At 36.8% G+C, this 25,350-nt stretch overlaps 1 protein-coding gene across 6 annotated transcripts in view; it reads left to right on the forward strand.

The window, feature by feature from the left end:
- LOC124634167 (monocarboxylate transporter 3) overlaps positions 1-20,267 on the forward strand; it is a 52,697-nt gene extending 32,430 nt beyond the window's left edge. For 5 of the 6 annotated variants that reach the window (XM_047169593.1, XM_047169590.1, XM_047169591.1 and 2 more), the window contains exons 2-9: positions 4,678-4,788; positions 7,300-7,425; positions 13,961-14,049; positions 14,308-14,423; positions 14,736-14,921; positions 15,087-16,124; positions 16,438-16,563; positions 16,972-17,650. In XM_047169593.1, coding sequence (XP_047025549.1) covers positions 4,690-4,788; positions 7,300-7,425; positions 13,961-14,049; positions 14,308-14,423; positions 14,736-14,921; positions 15,087-16,124; positions 16,438-16,563; positions 16,972-17,162 — 1,971 coding nt within the window. In that variant the 5' untranslated portion in view covers positions 4,678-4,689 and the 3' untranslated portion in view covers positions 17,163-17,650. Of the gene's footprint in view, positions 1-4,677; positions 4,789-7,299; positions 7,426-13,960; positions 14,050-14,307; positions 14,424-14,735; positions 14,922-15,086; positions 16,125-16,437; positions 16,564-16,971; positions 17,800-19,092 lie in introns of those variants that run through there. The other variant, XR_006984828.1, reaches the window with a different exon arrangement.
- The last annotated feature ends 5,083 nt before the right edge of the window (positions 20,268-25,350 follow it).

Genomic DNA, 25,350 nt, shown 5'->3' on the forward strand with positions numbered 1-25,350 from the left:
ACGATGACGTCACAACACGTGATAAGTCTGTGATCGAGTGTGATCATCCGTCTATATAACGAACCTAAGTAGTTATTGTACCATGTTCACTCATTGACACTTTATTGATATCGATTAAGAGTCTTGTTACGATTGAACATGGGTTAGTTAAGAAGCTTAGTTCTTGTAAAAAAGCTAGGTATAAAGTATGGTTTGTAATTAATAATAAAGTATTCTGTGAATTTCTGTGAGTGTAAGAGCTTTTCCGCATATTTTGAAGGCGCTGACCAAGTTGTTGAGATCCCACAAAATGTCATTAAAAAATATACTTACTTCAAGAACATAGACAAAAAATCAAAAGTCTACATATAATCTTTACCCAGTGCTACCCAGTCTCTCTCTCTTTTTATTAATACTAACAAATTGATTGCAAGTTCAAAATAAGAGAAGCCTCGAAAAAAGCATAAGTAGGTATCAATCAATAAAATCGATCAGTACTTAAGGACTCGATGACGGATGGTAGTCGGCAGACCTCCTTGATGTTAAGTATTTGCTATGCTATGCATACACTATCAGGCTATTGTCTAACTGCAGCCAAACAATGCGCTTGCATAACACATACACAGATATGCAAAATATGAAACGCAGCATATTAGTTATCATGCTGAATATAAGAACCATGTCACACATTCGTGGCCTATATGGGTTTGGTACATACATAGTAGGTATATGTTTTTGCAGACCGTTTATTGATAAAAATTACATAGGCTGAGTAAATATAAAAGTTCCTTTTTTATGGAAAATCATCAAATGACCGTTTACGCTGTGGGTGCAGCGTGAGGGAATGTCAGACTCATACTGACTAAAACTCACCATGTTTCTTCTGGATCAACCAGTTCTTCCTGCACTTTCTGTGAAATTCTAATGTGTCATCATTAGGTAACATTTATAGACGCTTATGAGTAATGCATTATATCACGTTGATAATACATATAAACGATAACTTTATCTCTTTATCTCCGAACCAATCATAAAAGCTTTGATTAGAGCTTTTGTTTAAGATAACACGCATTTGAATGAAGGTCAGTTGTACAATACTCTTTTGTTAACCATATCAAACAATTGATATTACTCTTCCATGCATAACGTGTTTATGATTCAAATACATACGAAGTAGGTATTATATATAATTGTTTTTAAGAGCATGTACTGTTTAAAATTTTCTTTTCAAATGATCGATCAATCGATTGGTTTGAGTTTCCCGTCTGATACCTAAATTGAAAAAGACAAAAAAAAATGTCTGACTTAAATCTAGGAATTTCCACACAGCTTTTTTGTACGTACTTACGTCTTATTGACTTTCACGTGATTATAATACTCCAGCTACATTTTAATTGAAGAATGTCGGCGTATGTTTATCACCATACCACGACACACGTCAAAAAATCGTACTTTTCAGTCATATCAACGAACTCCGTTAACAAGTAAACAGTTAAGTAATATACGTGAGGTCGTCACGTCCGCTCTTATCACTGTTATCAGTGCACAATGGTCGTGATTTACATTAGTCGGTGGTTGTGTCAACCGGTTCGAACTATCGTGCGAGTACATTTTAGCTTGTATTATGTAAAGTCTTGTTTGTTTTGTGAAGGCATCACGTGTTGTTTAATGTGGTAGGTTGTTTGTATTGGACGCTGACCTTTAGGGATATTGAGTGGAATTTTGGTGTTTATACTTATGTTCGATAAAAAAGTATATGATAAAATTAAGAGATGTTCTTGCTAAGGCCAGAAAAAACAGAAGCTAATTTTTGCTTATTTTTCGTGGATAGGTGTAGAAAAATACAGAAACACTCTACACAGTGCTAGACTTAAAATAATAATTGCATCTGGTAAATGAAAAATTATGCCGTCCTAATGCAGTCTCTTTCTCTTTAGATAGAACTTTTTGGTTTCATTTAACCGTTTAAAACTTAGCTTAACTAAAAGCTTAGGGAACCAAAGTTACGTTTGTAAATACACAAGTAACAAATTTTACCAGACTTTACATAAACTAATGGAGCGAATACAATGATAGACCATATCGTGCTCATTGATGGACGGTTTCGTTCAATGGTCTGGAACCACTCAGATAATAACAAAATGCTAATAAGACATGGTAAGCAGGTACTTATTCAAGCGTTGTTTTAAATTGATAGCCTCATTATCACTGTAAAGGGTACCTAAATTACACTTTACCTTTAGAAGAATTAGGGATTAGAAGCATGTTCCTGTAAGCAATAGGTATAATAGGTCAGCGAACTGACTGCTTAGAACCAAGGAGTAGAAAAGGCGAGACATATGATCCCGCTGAGGTATAACAATTACTTTTAATATCAATCGGTCATTATTCTCATTAAAAATATGTACAGAACAGTCCTCACGGTATTTATTTCCTCTTAAACTAAACCGCAATTTTGCGTTACATTGCTTCATTATCAGCAAACATTTCAAGGTCCCCATTATTTTTAATTTAACCACCATCGGTACAAAACAGTAGGTATTTTAAAATATGTATAACAAACCGGTTTTGTTCAATTAAACTTATCGATATTTCGCGTTAAGTATAGACTGACGCGCCACTGACTAACGAACTTATTGTATTGTGTTATTGTTTGAACAACTGAATTAACTTTGTACGCAACGATTGTGGAAGCACGTGGTGAGAGAATAACCATGAAATAATAATGTACTAGGAACGTCAGACAGCGATGTTGTGTAGGAACGATTAGGAACCAAAACTCTTAGCGCCAAGAATGAGGACAGAATATTCGTAAAAAAGTGTTTTCTTAACAAATTCCACAAGTTAGTCAATAGTCGATACAATTTGTCTCTCGCACTTTTCACATGGAAACCCAGGCATAAAATACAACATACGCATTTGTTTTCCATGTATTAATACGTAAATTCATACGAAGGCTATATGAATAATATAGTGCCGGCTGAAACAATATTTTTTTCATGAAATGCTTAGTTCTTTCTATTCCTTGACCTTCCACAATTTTAACAAAGAAAACTTTTGCTTAATAAAGGAGAAAACTCATAATATGCTAAACATTTTGCGGATAAGAACTCCTAATAAACTAACCTTATCTATACATATATTAAGATACTGGACTAACTATTGGTGAAAGTTTTCCCTGTATTCTCAATTGTGACGTCAATTGCGCGAGAATCGTTCTAGAGAATCGTCAATCGTTCAAGAGTAGTTATGCGCTTAGAAATAGGAACAATATTACATTGGCTTAAATTGTGTAACACAACTAATCAAGAAAAAATAAGTTTTTTCTAAAACGACGCCATTATCACAGCTCCCCGTAAAATCTCAATAAGTTAATCAGGGTATTAATATAAGAAGCACAAGTACCTAACACTATGAAATTGCGTAGTATTCTAATGATTGACCCAACTCTGTTCTGCTTCGACACACGCAGTTTTTGCAACATTATCACACATTGTTTTTAACATTTGAATACCGGTCAATCGACTCAATTGTAGGAACAACTACGCACTAGCATATATTTGAATTATATTTATCATTTTATTTATTTATTCATTAATGCATACCTATGTTTATTAAGTTGCAAATTGAGTAATTGTAGCTTAACTAGTAGTCTATAAGTTCGGCCATTCAGAGAATGCGTTCCTGACACGTCGCGATTGAACTGACGACGTAACTACATTCATTGATTATTGATATAATAATGTTGTTTTAATGCTCCTCAATTGTTAAAACGGTAAACAACCAGCAAAAATATTTTTATCGTAACTGCAACGCCATTGCAAAGTTACGTCGTCAGTTCAATCGCGACGTGTCAGGAACGCATTCTCTGAATGGCCGAACTATAGTAGGTAATATTTCTAGTGCGAAACCCAGAACGTTTATATACTTAATCTAAAGTCAAAAGTTAATATCCTAAAAGCCGAAAGCTCAATATTCCAACCACTGAAGTTAAAAAATGTATTCAGCAGTGTTTACTCTATCTTTTCGCTTCAATAATATCTGCAAACCTTACGTCCTATGAAGAAATGCGCTTTTTAAATATTTTTTAATTTATCTAAAATACACAAACAAATATCAAGATCTATAATCTTTAGTTTGTAAACCAAAACATAAGTGAAACGTACTTGAACATAATCGTAAAGCAAAATATGCTATAGAGAGTGCGCCGAACGACAATTTCACCCATAAATGTATATTTATTTATGAGATTTATCTTTAATAGCGTACTTAAGACTCCCGAGCGGTGTATGGAAAATTACGTACAATTCCAAGTATTTCGCTCGAAAGCCCTTTGAGTCTGAGAACAGTATTTGAAGTAACAAGCTAAACAGAACTATTGAAATAGCTTCATCAAACGGGTCTATCCTAAATTATAACTGCACAACTAAATTGCTACACTTTTGAGGGGGCGTATTACCGTAGGTGGAAAGAGATTAGATACATTATATAAATACTTTATAGGCTTTCACAAACTACACCACATTAGTATTAGCAGATAAAACTTTTATCAACGATAGCAATCAATAGAATTCTGTTATTACTAAAGCTTTTACCTTTTCTTTCAAAGACTGTTTTAAAAGGAAATGAATGCATTTTATTGTAGATGACAATATTAGTAATTTAAAACCAACTCATATTGATATTCTTTTGTCGCAGGATTGAATCTTGATGAAGATGAAGCAACGAGTCGCGACGGACGAGCAGCCCTTCAAAACGGGCTCCACCGATGACTCCTCACCCAGCATAGAAGAGCCCGCAGCAGCATTGGTAAGTAATCAGAACATAATAAGTTAATGCCATCACTTATATGGATGGAGTACTTATTAAACCTCATTCCATTCCATAAACAAACAGTAAAAAAGAAAAATGAAACTGTCATGAAAAACTTTCGTTGTCAAAAATGACATAAAAAATAACTACATGGCCTACAGAATTTAGAGGAAATGTGATCAAATGGGGTGGAGCGAGATGTCCCCGTTTTCCCATTATACTGGCTATGGTAGAACTGACTTATATTAATACATTTATAGTTTTAATCGTTGGCATCCACATTTGCTACGTTGTGCTTAGCTTCGAGCGAGTCGATCGTGACACTGGGGGCTCTTGCAAAGCTGCCGACTGTCAGACAGATGTAATAGATGTAAAATCCGCATGTCACAGCGCCTGCGACTGCGAAGACTTCGCATAAACATACGAACATGACTCACCAGTAACGGCAAGGTATGAAGCGAGGATTGAAGATTTATACATTCGGAAGCACACTATAGTTTACGATGACAGCCCTTGAAAAGAAGCTAAAGAGAAACAGAATAATACGCAAGATCGCTGAACGTATTATAAACGCGTGTCTCCTAGCTACAATTTCTTTGGCATTTGCTGAGATCACTATGACTGTCCTGATACTGTTGTTATAGACGTGTTATGAATTTTATAATTTTTGGATTAATTGAGAATGGCTTTTAACAGGATTTGGCAGAGGAGGAAAGAGATTGCACACATAGCAGCTGAAGTGATAGTAGACGTTTTAGCATGGGCTACACTAATATTGGGAACCTATGTATTGATACTATGCTGAATTTCATCAACAGATATTTTACTAAAAGTAACACGCAAGCAAAACAGGATCCTCAAAAAGAACAGAAAATAATCTCTGAAAGATACTTGCTGGATTGCCTTGCGTTATTAAGCTCTATGTAATTCTAGTCAAACTAACAGGCAGAATATTGCCTGAATTTTATAGAAGATAATTGAAGAAATAAAATTAGCACAATGATAAAAATAGTAACTTATAAAAGAGTCATTTGGAATGGAACTGGTTATATGGAACAGGAAACTAAGTTCTTCCAATTCCCCGACTCCCCGTGTCTCTTCCGCATAGCATCACAAAAATTCATGGACTGAGTTCATTCCTATTCATATAAATATTTTTATTGAAATTCGAATAACCTCTAATGTTTCAAAGAAAATAAATATTTTTTAGAAATCCATTATTTTTATTGCCCTTTTAAGATCTTTAAAGTTATTAGGAAATATATTAATTTTCATTGAACATCCTTGGCAGTCGTTACGGGTAGTCAGAAGCCAGTAAGTCTGACACCAGTCTAACCAAGGGGTATCGGGTTGCCCGGGTAACTGGGTTGAGGAGGTCAGATAGGCAGTCGCTTCTTGTAAAGCACTGGTACTCAGCTGAATCCGGTTAGACTGGAAGCCGACCCCAACATAGTTTGGGAAAAGGCTCGGAGGATGATGATATTAATTTTCTAATTGGCAAGATGGTGTCTACAGTAGCTAGTGTACATATCGGTCGGCACATCGAGGTCTTGGCGTCACATCGCTCGTATATGACCTTCGTATACGGTCAAGGGAACTTTCCAGTTCTTGGGAGTTATCGTAAGAATCGCTCATTCATTATGTTAATGGCTGTAATCGGTGAGACAACACTGGTAACGCTTCGAGGAAAATGTTTAAGTAAACAACATTCAAGCTCCCATCTGGGAACGTTTTTCTTAATTGACAGAATCTTTTGAAAATGAAATATAGGTGCTTAGGTAAAAACTTTGTGAAACTTTTGGTCTCACATTAATATCTCTTCATCTAATATTAATATCCGCGAGGTCATTTTCTATGTTCATTGCTTATAAAAGAGATTAAGATATTCAAAAACATTAGCCAGCCAAAATATAATTAAGGACCGAATTAATTGTAACTAGTTATGATTCCAAACTTATTAACCATTGATGCAGACGAAGTGACCGTTACGGGTGCCGGCCAATGTGACGTCAAAACGACCCACATTGACTGAGCACGCGTGAAGTATCTTTTCGTTCTTGAGTAAACATCGCTCCTAATATTTTAATAAATGGATTAGGTTGACATGCCAATAAAATGTGAGACTTTAACCAAGTAACTACATGGTATTGGCTTTGTTTGATACAGTCGGAAGCCAGAAAGTTTGACAGCTAGTTTTAACAAGGGGAATCTTATTAGTGTTACCCTAATAGCAGGGTTGAGGTCATAATTATAAGAGTTGCTCCATGTAAAACACTAGTACTCAACTGATAAGCTTATAATGGAAGCTGGCCCCAATTTTGTTGATTTAAGGTACAGGTTAAGGCTATGTTGGTGATAACTGAGTCGATAGCCATATTGCCTGAAGCAAACTGTGCTCTGCCAAAACTTAGTCACACTTCGTGACTTCTGACTTTTTCACACAAATATCTAGATTTTCAATTATTATATCTCTGAATTCTCGATTTTAAAGAATTCTTTTGATTTCAGGTGGTACCTCCAGATGGCGGGTGGGGTTGGGTGGTTATGATAGCCTCCTTCTGCTGCAACTTCATGGTCGATGGTGTTATCTTGTCCGGTGGAGCCCTACTGCCTTCCATTAGAGCAGAATTCAATGTTAGTATTTTCTTCCATTTAATTTACAATCGCCACCACGTTTTAATGAGTTTCTAGAGTAATTTGGCTCCGATGTGCGGAAGATTGAATAAACAGCAAAAAAACTTTTATTGGTAGTATTTCAGAATGTCTCGTGTGTTTCTATTTCTTTAAACCACACCCGCAATAAGTGTTGCGTCACTGCCGCGCCTCCGTTTTATGACTTTACAATGCGAACAGAAAAAATAGATCCCTTGTATTATCAAACAGTTCAACATTCTCATCGAGAATCGAAGATCGTTTTTATTTGGTCAGTCCATTTTAAACTGTGTTAGTATTACCAGATGTCTGGTGTTGTTCTACCATATCCTGTTGGAGTTGAATCTCCCACGCATCGTTGTTGCTTTGACAAGACTTTCCTTCCTCAATAAGACTGATGATTGGAAAATAATCAATGTTTTTTTTTCTTAAGTTAGATTCAAAAGTTTTCAATGCTTTTGACAATCAATTCAAAGTTCGCAACGGTATTTTTGGACTAGGGACTTCATGCAAATGTAGATATGTGAAATGGCAAAAGTTACATGCTCAGTAATCGTCAAGGTTGCTGGCTACTGAAGTGGGTCATTATGAAAACGAACACTGATTATCGAGTGAGTGTGAAATCGCATTTAGGCTCATATCACATGTGAGACGGTTTATTTTAAAGGTCTTTTAGGTTCTACTAAAGTAACGTGGAGTTTGACTGCAAAGCAATTATGTAAAAAAAAATACAGTTATTGATCATAAAGTGCTTTATAAAAAAAACTGCCAATTTTTTTTCAGAGTTTACTTTAAAGCTTAATTAGGGTCGCCATCGAATCGAGTGGCATTTATCATTGGCGCCAGACTGGCGTATCAATAAACGATAATCTTTTGAACTCTTCAGATTTACACTCCGAATAAAAACTACTTATAAAGCAGACAGTATATAAAAAATATCATCCAGCTTATTTAGTTTAGTCTCAAAAGAAAGGTACTAAGACGTGACTAGATTCTAAAATTGACTTTTTATGAATTTGTAAAAAGTTGATTTTCTGTCTCAGCTTTGAAACTTTACCCGGGGATTTCCTGTGAACGATATTGAAGTGGTGAACACTTTCTACAACGCGTTTTTGGAGAGGAAAAATTACTAAAAAATCAGTTCACTTTTTTATAACTATTCATTTACTTCTACTAAACTAGTCCTACCCAAAAAGGAGGTCTATAATGCCTCTAAAATTCCGATTTGTAATGACACCACAAAGTAGGTACAGTCGTTTGATTACAGCGAACCGCAGATTGAACGCCTCAAACGTTGTGTTGAACAATAAAATTATCATAATGTTAAGGCCAAGGTTCCATGGCGCCACAACGATCCATTCATTCGTTCACTCATTCAATCAACGAGGGAATGTAACTTATACGCGTTTCCACGACTTGTGTACGGTATTCTGTTTTTATTGCACATTTGTACTAATCAATTCGGCCGCTTGGAAATTCTACAAGTTTACGTAATTTGCTCTTTCTTGTACGGATATTTACTACTTAATTGTTCCCTATTATTGAAAATTATTAGCCAGTATAAACACACTTCCAATATTAAAAGCCAACATTAGTAAATAAATCATGTTATCGTGTTGTAAACGTCACAGAAGCCCGCACTCGGTCTGAAGGCAATTAATTACACAATTTACACCAGTTCGATGTCAAATCGATGTCAGTTTGTGGAATTTGCCGTGACCGGTGCAGTGTAGGGTTGGTTCTATTGAAGGATTTGGTAAAACCGGACTTCAGAATAAGATTTTTGAACTCGATAGTATAGTTTTGACAGATGAGACAGTTTTTTTTTTAACTTATGGAACTTAAATGAAAGGGATTTGAGCAAGTGCTAGAAAACTGACTGTAACCGGTTTTACAAAATTCTCAGTATACTTTCAACTTTAGGGAACATTTTTTTTTAATAAATCTCATGTTTGCACTAACGTGCTAAATGTGCAACCAATTCCAGTACTACAACTCTATTAAGCGTTTTCTACTATCGCCAGTGCACTAACCCTTGCAAAGCTAAAGTACATAAAGTTCCCACATAACAGTGCGGGGCCAATGAACGATCTCGGCCTCGAGACGCCATTTAACTAAACAGGTTGCATTTTTAATGTGTTACGATTCGGATCAAATCGAAATGCGTTATATCGATTAGCAAGCTTTTGGGGGGCATCGATTTATTCATATCAGCATCTTACAAATAGAAACGAAGAATCGCAACGGATCAAAATGTTACTAAATATTTTCTTCTTCTAAATAAAACGGTTCTGTTTTTGTTTTTTTTTAAAAAAAAAAACAAACTTCCTTTGATAACGCAACGATTCTATGAAAATAAATAGACTTGTCTATGTTCGAACGCACCCGTTTGGACATCTGCCAAAGTTTTTGAACAAAACAAAATATTTTTAAGCTGTATTTTGTAATCCTGAAGTTCCTATTATGAAATATTAGTAGCTTAAAATACGTTACAATTTTGAATGAGGAAACTGTGGTTAACAAAAACATATTAATTGGTTAGTCGAACATGTTTTATCAAATGTTGAAAATATGTAGCCATTTAGTTAATGAATTATTATTCCTATATGGTAATATTACTATAAAATGTATCCTAATGTTCGCAACATATAGAAAAGGCTGGCAGTTTCCTGGTCATATAGACATGACCATTAGCATTGCTAATAGTAAGCAGGGTCAAGTATGCAAGCTGTCAACAGACTTACAGTTACAAAAACAAAAACATTTTGCGTCTGTTTACTAACTGGGAGACTTCATCCCTATTACAATTGGGATAAAGTTCAATATTGCACATGTTGTTGAAGGAATGTCCAATTATGCGGGCTACGTAATATTGCAGTGCGTAAGCGCTATGGAGTTAGCACATATTAGTGTGTTAAGTACCTGATACCCGGCTAACTTCATTAATAATTACCAATAATCATAAGCCAAACCTGATGTTAGACCAAAAATTACCAGTTTATGCTATTGGAGAGCGTCACATTCCGATATGAACTTGTTAAGAGGAATTCCCATGGTGATTTGGCTAGGAACCGATATACAAAGTAAGAAAACGTTTTGATATAAAATATACTGCGGGATTAATTAAATAATTAAAATAGCAAAGGAAACACTCACTTAGAAATAAATATAAATACGCCAAGACGAAAATAGTTAAAGAGAAATTGAGCGGCAAAGAAGTCCAACTAATCATATCACATCCACGTTGATTGCTAGAAACTTTATAATTTTACTAAATATGGACTCTCGAAGACTTGATAGTTTTTACCTTGGCCAATTACGAACGAGTTTGCAACTAGCCCTGAATATATCCGATAATAATACGTAAATGGAGTTATCCGCCGTAACTGAATCGAGTTCCCTTTTATCGATAACCTAATTGTAATCGATTGTTTTATTATGCAGCTGTTGGCAGTTAAAAGTTTTCTTAGAATTTCCTTGGTGACTGTGTTTTTAATGTTCCCCGGAAGACAGACGGAACTAATCGTAAATATCAAGTAACTATCAGAAAATTTGATAAATTATACATTTTATTACTTTTCTGTTGGTCGTAATTTCTCCCATGGCAGCTCAAAATAAAGTTTCAATCGTTTCCGTGGTAATGCTTTCTCAGAATATTTTTGTTCCTTTATTGCATCATTGGCAACTTTCCCACTGGATGAGTTTTCTAGTAACTAGTTTAGAAACTATTCTTGTTCTTGGCCTATTTGTTGCAGTAGTAGAATGTTTTTGTTGTCGACCGATCTATGACGATTAACGATCTTGCAAATTATAATCGATCGTTAAAATGTTTTCATCTGAGATAACGTAAACAGTAAACAAACAATAACATGTTTTTCTGCACAATGTCAATAATATTGTGGCATAAAATGGTTCTTACTCAGTTCATATTAATTATGTGACGAAGTAATGACGAACAAACAAATCAGTAAACAAAAATAACTAGTTATGTTAATGAGTGCACTGTGCAAAACAGCAATTTTTTTTTCCGCAACGCAAAACTTCTAGCTAAGTAATGAAACTCGTTCCAGCAACAGTATTTGCAAGTTGCTCATTTGGATAATCAAAATAGTCTTGACAAAATAAAAAGTCAGCGGGACGGTTTCATCAGGATCCCGTGGAAACTGGTTCTCGCATGCTGGATTAAAGGTAGGTACCTCGATCAATCAGCCATCTAAAACTGAAAGATTGTTTCAAATCGGACCATAGTATAATCATCGGCAGGGATTTTTAGCCCTGACCTTTACCTGCGCAGAAGCGATTTATTGGTTTATTGCCTTATGTGTACAGTGCGCAAAGCGATCCTCACTCTTCCGCCGAGAGCTCAATATCCGTGCCGATAACTATATCTGAGATTAGCGCTTGCAATCAAATAGAGAAACAAACTGTTCAGCTTTATTATATTAAATCGAACAGATTACTTAGGCTTCAGGCTCTAACAGTAAGGCTCTAGAATTGAAAGGCATTTTTGCAGGACATAATTATTGCAAATACATCCTTCATACCATTGTGTAACAGTAGTACTTTCAAAGGTACAACTACTTACGTGGCACACAATGCCCTCTGTACTAAGGGCCTCATTGAAATTCAATATCTATTACATAAGCCTGATGCCGTTATGCTAACAACCATCGTCTCACGCCTGAGAAACAGTCTATGCATCTTGCTTAAGTAAATAGGACCACACATAGTCTTCAGGCGGTCAGGTGAACGTGCCTAGACTAGCTACGCCTAACGCCTAGTCGCCTACGGTACTTATGTTAGGTTTAACATTTAACGACATGTTAACAAAATGAATTTGCTTCTTGTACCGTTAGCTCAGCAGATGAGGTACGTCTGGGCGCCAAAATGCCAATCTTTTGATAAAGGGTTTTTAATAATCTGCGGGAATTCCAAGTTTTGTTACATTAATTTGTCTTCTGCGAAGGTGAACATTGGAAATTTTATTGGGAAAAAATATCATACAAATAAATCAGTATTGAGAACCTCCTCCTTTTTGAGAAGTCTGTTAAAGTTACGCGGTGACGATAACCCGTTCTGTAATCACCTGTAATTTAATTTGATTACATATTTTTGAAACGTGTCTGGGTAAAAAAAATCAGAATAATTATGAATAACTTTGCGATTTGCAAGACTTGATAGGTCTGATGTCAACTGGATGGAACTGGTTTCCAAATGTCTAATACTGTTATACGGTAGCATTCCTAAGTACAAACCAATAAATATAGTCACATGAGCACTCAAATATTAATCGGGTAGAGGGATCATGTTTCAAGGCGAGCAACAGTTTTGTAAACTTCCTAGTAGTTAGGCAAAAACTAGCAATAGTTATTACTTTTAAGGACCAAAAGTTTTATCGTGCTTTCCCAGTGTAAATTAAGCTATATTCATTTTTAGTACAAATGGAACCAAATGCCAGGCTGAGCTCTTCGTAAGATCTCGATATTAAGAGTTTAGTTACCCTTCAATTGGCAGACCTGAGTACGCAAAGCTTGATGTCCCCAAGTGATCGATCAAGTTGACAGTCATTTATTTCGTGCAATCCCACAATGTACTACCTCTATATGTAAGTGACCTCGAAATGCGATGCGAATGCGACAAATGCTACAAAAAATGTGCTCTAATAAATGTCACTCCAATTAAATCTGTATAATCGTAATCTGCAAAGCGTAAATCCGTCTGTCACCTGTCTGTCGAGGCAACAAGGCCACTGGGCCACACGACCAGAGTACATTGACAACGGAAACTTATTTTACCACGGGAAGTAAACACACTTCCACATCGCAAGCATCATTGAATTGTAACGACTTGAAAGCAAAACCCGTTTCACATTGACAACTTTATACGGTCATGTGCAATTGAAGTGGCAACCTGCTAATCAATGGACAGTGGACACTAGTGTGAAGTAGTTTTTTTGCGATCAGTATCTTCTAAGAGTAGGCCGCCTTGAGACGTGGGAATTCGCAGTTATACGTCGACGATATCCTTAGCAGAGACTTCCTGAAGTGACGCCGACTGACGTACGTGTACTGAGCATTTGCATATTAACGGTAAACGGGTTGCTAATTGTAATTACTTTTGAGCAACTTGCAGGTGCGTCAAGTGAGGAATTTTGCAGCGAATATATATTATTTACCACTATGAGCCATCCTTAAATTTATCGGTTCGTCTACTCGAACTATTTTACGCAAGTCTGTTTTCCTATAGCGTGCCAACTTCAGCTGTGCCATTTGTGTCAAGGATAGAGTTCATTGAGACAGAAATATGTTCAATTCTATTGTTCTATGCATTTTCTAAAGTTTTTCATAGCCTTTGCTCCCGGGATCATCCCGCAGTTTTTACCTAGATAGAGGCTATAAATTAGGAACTGTTGAAAATGCAAGTATTAGAGAAACATAAACTTCAATCTTCAAACCCCGATAGATGAACAAACATAGTTTTAAATATGTCCTCACCATAATATTGTTTTCCTTTTCAGGCTACTGAAAGTCAAGTGGCGCCCATAGTGTCTCTGCTAGCCGGCTTCTATCTTCTTCTGGGCCCCATAGCGTCAGCCTTAGCGAACAAGTAAGTGTAGAACTTTGCTTAAATAACTTATATCCACTTGACTACCTCTCTCCGGTTGATCCCAACAATTTGAGTCAGAAAACATAATTTAAGGAAATACACACGTAAGTAAATTGTAAAAAACACAAAAGTAGAGTACAGTATAGTCCAGCCCTCAAAAATGTCACACATCCATTGGATGAAAGTCCACCAATATTCACATTTCTTAAAATTGATTCTTTATTTCTTCTGTGTTTAATAAATGTAATTTATCTTCAGGTATGGATTCCGCAAGGTGTCAATCTCCGGCAGTGTGATTGCGTTCATCGGATTTGCCATCTCTTACTATGCCACTAGCCCTCTCTACCTTTACATCACATATGGACTCATTGGAGGTAAGAAAATATGCACATTACTGAACCTACAGATTTTTTTTATTGCGCTTACCTATAATTTGTTTTATGACCACTGAATTACAGCTTTAGCCAAACATCAAATCAACTTAATAACTTAATAAAAATAAACAATACAAGTAATACAATAAGGAAAAAGTAGAAGTTACCTTAATTCTTATTGCTTAAGTGAGGATATTAGACGAGTTAATGAGCAGTCTTGCACGGTAGAAGACTTTATTAACATCTTTTAACTAGATTTCTACAAAAATAAACTTCTTAATAGAGTTTGTGTTAATACAAACCTTTTTCCAGGTTTTGGAGTGTGCTTGATATTCATGCCAGCAGTGTTGACTGTTGGGTTCTACTTCGAGAAATGGCGCGCTCTGGCGACGGGCATCGCTCTCTGTGGATCTGGAGTCGGCACCTTCGTGATGTCACCGATCACCGCCATACTTATCAACAAATTCGGATGGAGGGTCACTATTCTGTTTCAAGCTGGTCAGTAACATTTGAATTTTAATCATACTATTAAAATTTTTGTTTCCCGTCAAATGAAAGCAGAATTAAGCGATAGCAGAGAACCCTGTTAAATAAAAACTATAAAAACTGCAATACATTATGTAACTACTTAAACACTTGTTCTAATTTCATATTTTCTTTCAGGTATGATGCTGTCATGCATAATTTTCGGATCAACATTCAGACCGATAAAACCTATCACCGTAGTAGTGGAAGAAGAATCAAGCGGGGACAAGGAAGACGAACGTAGAGCCGAAGTTGAAAAAGTCAAAGACATGATGAAACTTCAAGGCAGACTGGATGCAGGCATCAGAATGCCGCACGATATGAAGTTCGCTACCAGAGCTACTCCCCACACCTGGATGGGAGTACCAAATAACACTCGTTATCCAACAGCTGAGGAGGTCTTCCGTGGAAGCACTACTGTCATCAATGCTCAACGACGATCTTCTGCCACAGCAAGTGCAATCAAAACTAACCTTGGAGCCAAACCTGCGTATGCGACAGTCTCCGAGAAAGACGAACAAGACGACTCAAGCACCACCCCTGAGAAGCAAGCAAAGCAACCCTTGATCGGATCGGTTCTTAGGGTAATATCGCAACAAGACTACCACTCGCAGCGACGACAGTCGTCGACTGTTGACCTGGCTGCCAGGCCTCTGAACAGGGAGGATATTTTCTTCGGAGCAAGTTTAGCAAGGCTGCCGCAATACACGTCTCGAACATCTCTTGGCTACCACTTGGCAGTGACGCATATTCCTCCTCCCGAAGACCCCAAAGACAGCAAGGGCAGATGCCGCATGTGTCCCGTGGCCGTGCGAAGAGCTTTAGCCACTTTACTAGACTTCAGCCTATTTAAATCTTTGACCTTCAATATTCTGGCTATCAGTGGATTTTTCACAATGCTTGGGTTCTTCGTGCCGTTCATGTACGTGCAAAACAGAGCTTACAAAAGTGGGGCCATGGAAAACGACTTGATTGATTGGCTAGTGGCCTCTATAGGAATAGCTAATATTATTGGGCGTGTATTGTGCGGATTGGTTTCTTCGATGCCGAAAGTATCGCCGTTGTTGGTGACGAACATCGCACTTACCGTGGGTGGTATCAGCACCATGATGAGCAATATCAGCTTTTCTCCGTACTACCAGTTCTTATACTGTGTCCTGTTCGGCTTTTCAGTTGGTGAGTTGGTTATTGTTTAATTCAATACCTAAGTGATGAAAGCACAAAGATTATTATTATAATTTACTAGTTTCTGCCGGTGGATTCACCCGCATCCCACGTGGAATCGGGAACCTCTGCACGAACCCGGACAAAAAAGTAACCTATAGTCTTTCTCGTTAAACGGGCTATCAAACGCTAAAATATTTTTTCTAATCGGACCTGTACTTCTTGAGATTAGCGCGTTCAAACAAACAAACTCTTCAGCTATATAATATTTGTATAGATTGACTAATTGTAAAAATAAGCTAATGTTACATTTTACTTCTTATAGCTTGCTTCGCCGCGCTCCGTTCGATCGTGGTGGTGGAATACCTCGGTCTGGAGCGGCTAACCAACTGTTATGGCCTGTTCCTCCTCTTCCAAGGCATCGGTGCTTTAATCGGGGCTCCTATTGCAGGTGAGATGATTTTAGTGAATTAATCAATAAATATAAAAAGATATATTATTCAAAGATAGTTAACTTGATAATACCAAGTAGTAAATTATTATATAGCTTATATTGTCGCTCGTTTTTACCGGATTCATTCTGCGTGGCAGAAAGAAAACATTTCGCGCAGTTTCAGGTGTCATATTGTTACAACTAGAGGTACCTATAGCCAGACCGCACAGAAGGTCCGCTAGTTTGAAAGTGCTCTTATACACCTCAGCACACCCGCATGGTAATAAAAATTACGACACATAAGCAATGACAATTTAAAAATACACGAGGCTACTTTTTTATTACAGTTCTCAATAATTCAACTATCAGTTCCTTGAGTTTTAATTACTCTGTATTTTACTGAACTGTTTTTATTTTCTTACACAGGTATGCTATACGACGCCACCGAAAGCTACGATGTTTCATTCTACGTGTCGGGAGGATTCATTCTATTATCAGCAGTGATGTGCTACCCTATCAGGAGGATTAACAATTGGGAGAAGAATCGCGCGGAAGCTAAGACGAAGTCGTCACTAAGCACGAGCGACAGCCCTTTGAGTTTAGTCAATAAAGTGTAAGGACATTTGTTGCCGACTACACATTGGTGCCAAAAATAGTGAACCCAGTTTTCTAACTGCGGAAAGAGTGCGTAAAACGAAACGTACCTCTGAGCTGGCATTGTATCATCTGCCGAAGGATGAATGTGCACTAATGCGTGTGATGAATAACAAATTATGCCACTGCATAGTTTGAATACCAGCCTTATTCCCGTATTCATGAATGACCTTATACGTAAGTGACTGCACTCACTGCCAACGTAATGGTTTAACATTGCCTTGGCACATTCGTTCATGAATATGGAAATTCTATAATTGTTTTTGTAAGACTTGGATTTTTTAAATCTACATTTATTTACAAAATGTACCTAGTTTTATGTTAGATTTATCAGTCAGCGTGGAGAGATCAAGTTACATGTAATTTTAATTTTATTGTAAACTAATATACACAGTCCTAAACATGTACCTCGAATACGAAATTATAAATTAGATACATTCCCAATAGTTAAGGATTGGTCAAATTGCGCTCTAGCTAAACGACTACTTATTCTTTATACATAACTACTACTCTCTACCTAAGAAGTTTATATCTGAAGGAACAGAGGAATTGGTCCTCACATATTAAAATCGCTACCGCTACATCTTATGATTTGGATACGTCTCTTGCAGTGGCGTAGCTTGGGTATCTGCCGCCCGGGGCAGTTGTCGATTTTGCCGCCCCTTCCCGTGTATTTTTTTTAACAAGTGTTACTGGCCGTTTGTCATTTTTAACCGACTTCAAAAAAAGGTTTTTTTTTGTATCGACGTTAAAAATCATCAAATGACCCTTCCCGCTGTGGGTTAGCAGCGGCGAATGAGTGTCAGACTCTTACTGATTAAAAACCGTCGTGTTCTGTCGAAGGCCTTTTATGTTTTATGGTAACTCTTTCGAACAACCCGCAGCCCCGGCAGAAGGGGGAGGTTCTCAAGTAGACTTTTCTTTTATATCTTCGTTACTTGATTTCTGGAAGGTATTAAAATTCCAAATACGCGAGCGAAGCGAGCGGGAAATTTTTATCGGATTTAAACCAAAAATTACGTAAAATTTAGCCCAAACGTACTTAACTTTTTGCTTGTTGATAGATGTAAAAATAAGGGCATATCGTTTTTGAATACGCGAGCCAAGCGAGCGCGAAATTGTTATCGGACTAAAAACAAAAATTACGTAAAATTTAGCCCCAAACATACTTAATGTTTTGTTTGTTGACAGATGCAAAAATAAGGGCATATCGTATTTGAATAAGCGAGCGACGCGAGCGCGAAATTGTTATCGGACTTAAAACAAAAATTACGTAAAATTTAGCCCCAAACATACTTAATGTTTTGTTTGTTGACAGATGCAAAAATAAGGGCATATCGTATTTGAATACGCGAGCGAAGCGAGCGCGAAATTTTTATCGGATTTAAAACAAAAATTACGTAAAATTTAGCCCAAACGTACTTAACTTTTTGTTTGTTGATAGATGCAAAAACAAGGGCATATCGTTTTTGAATACGCGAGCTTAACGAGCGCGAAATTTTTATGGGACTTAAACCAAATATTACGTAAATTTTAGCCCAAACGTACTTAACTTTCTGTTTGTTGACAAATGCAAAATCAAGCGCATACAGTTTCTGAATACGCGAGCGAAGCGAGCGCGAAATTTTAATTATTTTTTATTGAAGACTCAAAACCAAAATAACGTAAAATGTAGTGTCACGTGTGTTTTAAGTACCAAATTTTAACAATAATTAATTTTAAGTTTAAAAAGTTTCAACTTGTTTAATGTTTTGTTATTGTTAGACAGTTTTATGTAGCGCAGATACCTACTAGTTGCGAACAATTTTTTTTTAATTGGGTTAATTTTGCCGCCCCCTAAAAGCTGCCGCCCGGGGAATGTGCCCCCTCTGCCCCCCCCACGCTACGCCACTGGTCTCTTGCGTTGTTATGATAGACATTCATTTGACAGACATTTCTCTAAAATCTCTCTACAATTTGACCATTCCTTAAATCTTTAACAAAACTGCAAGAGTTGATTACTTTTGCAATGATTTGATTAAGTCAGATAAATGCATTTAAAATAGGTTTAGAGGTTTAAAAGTACAAAGACTCGAAATATTATTATAGTTTCGTGTTTTCCCCCCAATTAGGGCCCTTAGAGAGATCTGAAGCCAAAATGTACTTTAAATTATAGTGTTACATTTAACGTTAGATAGCATTGTGTGCCTAGTTCATATTACTTAAAGTGGTGCATAATATAAGACTACTAAAGAGATACTTCGATTTTATTATCTACCTAATACATATCAGTGTGAAATGAATTTATTAGGTATCAATTTAAAATATGTAAAAAACATAGAATAACGAGTAAATGTTCTTAAATAACAATCGTGCCTTTGAATGAACTATATTTTATTATGAACATATTAATTCATGTTACGTAAATAAATTGAACTCAAATGTTAAACGTAGTCGTTGTTATAGCAGAAGTTTTATTGTAAATAAAGTGGTAATGCAATGATTGTAGGACGTAGTTAGTAATAAGTACGTGTTACTAACATATTTAATTTAGTTTAAGGACTATTACTGTGGCTGTGGTCTAATAGCGTATATATGCTTAAATTGTTTACTTACCTAATTAAGAAATCATAGTCATTCATGTTCGAATCGTAAATCATTTGATCATAAAAAATTGTTGATTTTTATTCCTTTTAAAATAGCTACCTTTTTGTACCTTAAAATGCAGATTAAAATAAAGACAGTTTATATATATTTTTAGACAAAGATTTTGTGTAGTTTTTCCTTTAGGTACAAAAGTACAATATAATTTATATGTTGAGAATTTGTTACTTTTTGATAGTGACTATGATTTTTTTTTATTTGTTTAATATGTTTGTCGATGCCACAGTGCCATATCATAGTGTAAAATTATTTATGGAATGATCAGGAGCACGCTTGACTATTGTCTTGCCGTTCATCATGACAACGTACAAATTGTCGATGGAAAAATAATATGTCTCTTGTTTAACCGTTTTGTGATGATAGTGTGTAAACAATCATACAATCTTCCTTGGCCCTTTTGAAATACATGATATTTGCCAAATAAACATATTGGTTTTATTTTACTGTAAAATCTAATCCTTGCATATCGTGGCAGCACAGTGATTGTCTTATCAATTCTAGAACACTAAAATACTGAAAATACTACACACAAAAAATTGTCTTTCGTGGCTGCACTATGTTGGGGTCGGCTTCCAGTCTCACCGGATGTAGCTACTAGCTGAGTACCAGTGTTTTACAAGGACATCGTCTGACATTACCATCAATAGTATCATCATCAGATCATAGAACGGCGTTAAAGCGGGTCTTAAAATTTGAGCTACTGAAGTGAAAATAATATTTTTCACTGACTCGTTTGCTTGATTTAAAATCTGCACTCGCAACAAACAAAATACTATTTCTAACAATTAAAAAAAAAACAAACACGCCATCTATCGAATACCTATAGAGGCTAACTTTCAATAATCATTCGTTGTTTTATTTAACGACTAGCCGTTTTTCCGCGGTTTCACCCACGTCCCGTGGGAGCTACTGCCCGCACCGGGATAAAATATAGCCTATGTTACTCGCAGATAATATAGCTTTCTAATGGTGAAAGAATATTTAAAATCGGTCCAGTAGTTTTTGAGTTTATCCATTACAGCCAAACAAACAAAGTTCTCCTCTTTATAATATTAGTATAGATTTGAACTCTAAGTATTTTTTGAGTGAATTGATATTTTGCTGGAAGAAAGACGAAATTTTAAAATATTTTCTTGCACAAAAAAACAATACATCACAGTCTCATATTTATTTCCATAGCGTGTCTCGTAGCTAGTTCCCTAAAGTCGCCATCGGCAATCGTGTGCGCAGTGCGCCGAGTTTGTGTATAATCTGCGACTGTTGACTATTACTACTTCATTTATTGTGTGCCCAGACTCGATCGGACTGAAAGCGCGTCGTCTGCATCGCACCAGTAGAAAACTTATGTACTCCCCTTATGTTTTTTTCGAGATCTCTGCCCGACTCGCGAATCGAACCAGGGGCCCGATTCTCCTAAGTTAATAATGTCAAAATCGAATAGAAATCGAATCGCAATAGCAGTTTTAACCATATCGGGCATTCTGCTACTGATAAAAGACCAATCGTATTCGATTGACATTTGATTGGTGTGCGATTGGTCTGCTATTTCGGTGATTTTGGTCTATACGGTAGTTTGCTGTACAATCATTTTGCAATCGTAAATCATATGCAGACAAAATAATTCATTATTGAATGACAAAAAAGGATAAAAACGTTTATTTCAAAGAAAAAATAGCGGAATGCCACATACGCTTCAATCGTAATCGAGTCGGGATTGGATCTCAATCGAATCGAGTCGAACGTGAATCGTATGTCGCTTAAGTAAAATTAGGAGAATCGGGCCCCAGAGACCTCGTGCTCAGTAGCCGCACTGGCGACAGCTAGACCAACGAGGCAGTTACTCCCTTACTCTTGTGTAAAGAACATAAGGAAGTTCATAAAAGGAGTACATCTATAGATTAGTAATGATAAGGGATTACATATGAGTACATAAGGAAATTCATAAGGGGAGTACATAAGGGGAATACATAAAAGGAGTACAGTAACTAAAGTCAAAGTTACTAAGGAAGTTTTGACGTGATAACGTCTTTAACCGTCAAATCCGTAGCGGACCCCAATCGGGGTCTGAACATCAATGTCACCGTAAGCTCGGTTTAGACCCCAATTGGGGTCTGCGAATCAGTCATACACTTTCCTAATTATTTACGCTCATATTTATTTTCTTTCCAATCAAACCACATTTGTGAGTACTAAATAAAATAACTAAATAAATTTAAATTATTATTACGCATTCAAACCTTTCATATTTAGCATCCCGTTAGAAATATACCTTTTTAAAATCCAATCGTAATTACCGGGAATTCTAATCGAACTCGCCATGTTTGTTTACATTAGTTGTTTTTTTTAAATTTGAAGACGCATAGACAAGATGGCGACGGTGATAGAAGTTTTGCATCGAATGATCCGATTCGTTAAAATAAAGAATCGATTTAATAATTTTATATTATTTGATATTATAATATTACTAAATTGCACTTTTGTATACTTACCATAATCTGAAAATAAATTAGGAAAAGTAAAATGACTTAATTTATTTTGAAAAAAAATGCTAGAAAATCAGTGGTAGAAAATACGTTGTAGCCGGAATAAAAAAAATCTTCGGTTTTTAGGGTTTCTGAAGACGGCAAATGAAGACTTATTCTTCGGGTGTTTTATGTGCAGGATTCCTGTAGATCTGCCAAACTTAATGGCGATTCGTTACTTCCAACTTTTTAACTGAGCGGCAAAGCTATTTGACGAGAGCCGTAGTTAGGTGTAGTTATCGCAAAATTTTATGACGATTTTATTGTTTGAAGGGGCAAATAGTTCGCTGTTCATCGAAAGCTGGTCCAAGATGGAAAGATGGCCGCCGCCGACTTATTTTTAACCGACTTCCCAAAAAGCGGAGGTTCTCAATTCGACCGTTTTTTTTTGTATGTTTGTTACGCGATTACTCAGCCATTTATTTATCGATTTTGATGATTCTTTTTTTGTTTGATAGCGTGTACTTCCGAGGTGGTCCCATTATCATTAGGTCAGGATCTGATGATGGAACCTTGAGAAATCGAGGGCGACTTTCGAAAGTTGCAGAAATACATAGGTTGAAATCTTATCACTCAGGTGTTTGCCTGGTAGCACTATTCAACAGTGAAGGCTTTGAGCTGACCTGATGATGGAGACCAGTGAAGGTCGAGGGAACTCGACAACTGAATATTTAAACTTTCTCGTGTTTGTGCTTATATTATTCGTATTTATAAGCACAAACACGAGATTATTATAGAGGCCTCGTAGCCTCTGCAACAGTGAAGGAGATGGAGACGAGAGAAGTACGGTTGTCGAGTTCCCTCGACCTTCTCTGGTCTCCATCATCAGGTCAGCTCCAAACCTTTACTGTCTCATAGTGTTATCAGATATACATCTGAGTGTCAAGTTATAACCTTATCTATGCTTACAATTTTCGAGAGCTGCCCTCGATTTCTCAAGGTTTCCATCATCAGATCCTGGACCTAATAACAAATATGGGGAATATACCCTTTCGACCAAAAACAAACATCCAAATTGAGAACCACCTCCTTTTTGGGATTCGGTTAAAAATATTTGGTGACTTTAAAATCAATCAATTATTATGTCTCTAACCGACCACGGGACTACAGAGTCCCGGATTTTTGGAAGGCGAACGTGGGGCCGAAGCCAACACGCTGAAGCCCTTTTGAGACAACTTTAATGAAATGGTGACACAAAACCGACGATTATCCCTGTATACACTATAGAAATGTACCCAAGGACAATGCCCGGTTCTGTGCTAAACTATTGCTAACTATGGATGAAAACTACTTGGGCTATTGTGATGGGATGCTAGTGGACTAGGAATGGGGAAACTACGGGAACTATGGCATCTGCCGATAACAATGTAATAAATACACGTAAAAATGGCAGGTGGAGACTCGCCAACTCACTTACTGGGCCCCCGGGAATCAGTCGCTAAATCGCAACAAGAGGGCAACAGGTACATGAGCGGCTGAAGGGTGAGGATACCTCGGCGGACTTTAAACGCAGATCACGCGCTCCCTGTGGGTCCAGCATCACCGGCCCACTTGCCACTTACCACGAGGCACCTACCCTCCGAGCGGGCTGCTAACCCTACTCTAGCGACTCCACTCTGACCGGCCGGTGAAGGCAAGCCAAGAGGCGGGAGACCTCTCCCCCGTCATGCTTCACTCCGGCAAGCCGGAGATGGGGGACAGTATACTCTCCCTGGAGCACTCGGATATATAGCCCCGCGGGGTCGCTACTCCCCGTCATCCGCCTCAGATGCCCTGCGGGGCAAATCAATCAATTATTATTATTGTTTCTCATCATCAAATAAGTACATACCTTTGGTAGTTACAAATTGCATTATATTTCAGAACACCCGCATACCCTCCGCCGAAACAAAAATGTTAGAATTGTTGAGAAATAATATAAGAATAAATTAAAATTCCGTAATAGGTAATAAAAATTCAATTAAAGTTAAAAATTATTACGAATGACGCAACACCAAAATAAATAATACATATAAAAATTTAATGCTAAAAACTTAAATATCTTTTTTCTTAACAACAAAAACAAATTGAACCTATAATTTAAAATTAATAAATAAAATTGAAATAAGTTGCTATTATAATAAAATTGGTATTCGATTATTTATAATCCGATTTAGGTATCGAATACACACCACTGATTGAAAAAAAAAAAAACTCCATTCCAAACTCTACTTGTCTGTGACTTGACTGATCTTGTAAATTGTTCATTTTTATTGTGTATTTTATGTGCTGATTTTTTAGTTATTGAACATAAATAAGTGCACGAAATGTATTGCAACGGATTGAAAATGTTATAAATATGACGTTTGTGTTGTGTTTGAGAAAGTGATGCGATTACTTATTGGTAAGTTTTCACCAAATTTGAAATGCCTAACTTTTCGATATACTTAAAAACACCGTAATTATTATCTTTTTCTGAATTAACTGACCCCATTTGACCTTTGCACGTTGTTGTCAAATAAGTGAGCTCTAAAGTTATAGTTAAAATACTTCTGATCAGGCATTACGGACTTAGAATTCATGTGTTGAAAGTTAGTACAATTTTTTGACTTCCATGTCGCGATTCAAAATATCCCGCCGAATCAACGGTAAAGTCATATGTCAAAATCTTGTCGAGCAGAGGGGTTAAAATCGTTTTAGTCGGGTGACATGTTCAGAAACTTGTCACACCAAAACCTCACGAGCGCGATCGCAGTTATAACGAGAGGCGGACCGATCTTCCGTCTCATCTCGAGCGCTACCAGTCATTCCGTGAAATTTGTCACGCGGAATCATCGCGGAATCCTCACGAGCGGAGGCTGGCATAGCGTTCGAGTGAGTGGACCGATCTTCCGTCTCTCTCACTCTAGCGGCATACAAACGAATGGAAATTTTCTCGTGCGGATAAATGTATAAAAGTATGTTTGTATGAAGAAAAATGTATATCATAGTCGAATAAGTAAACTTG

The sequence above is a fragment of the Helicoverpa zea genome, chromosome 10, assembly GCF_022581195.2.
Source record: "Helicoverpa zea isolate HzStark_Cry1AcR chromosome 10, ilHelZeax1.1, whole genome shotgun sequence".
Lineage (NCBI taxonomy): Eukaryota > Metazoa > Arthropoda > Insecta > Lepidoptera > Noctuidae > Helicoverpa > Helicoverpa zea.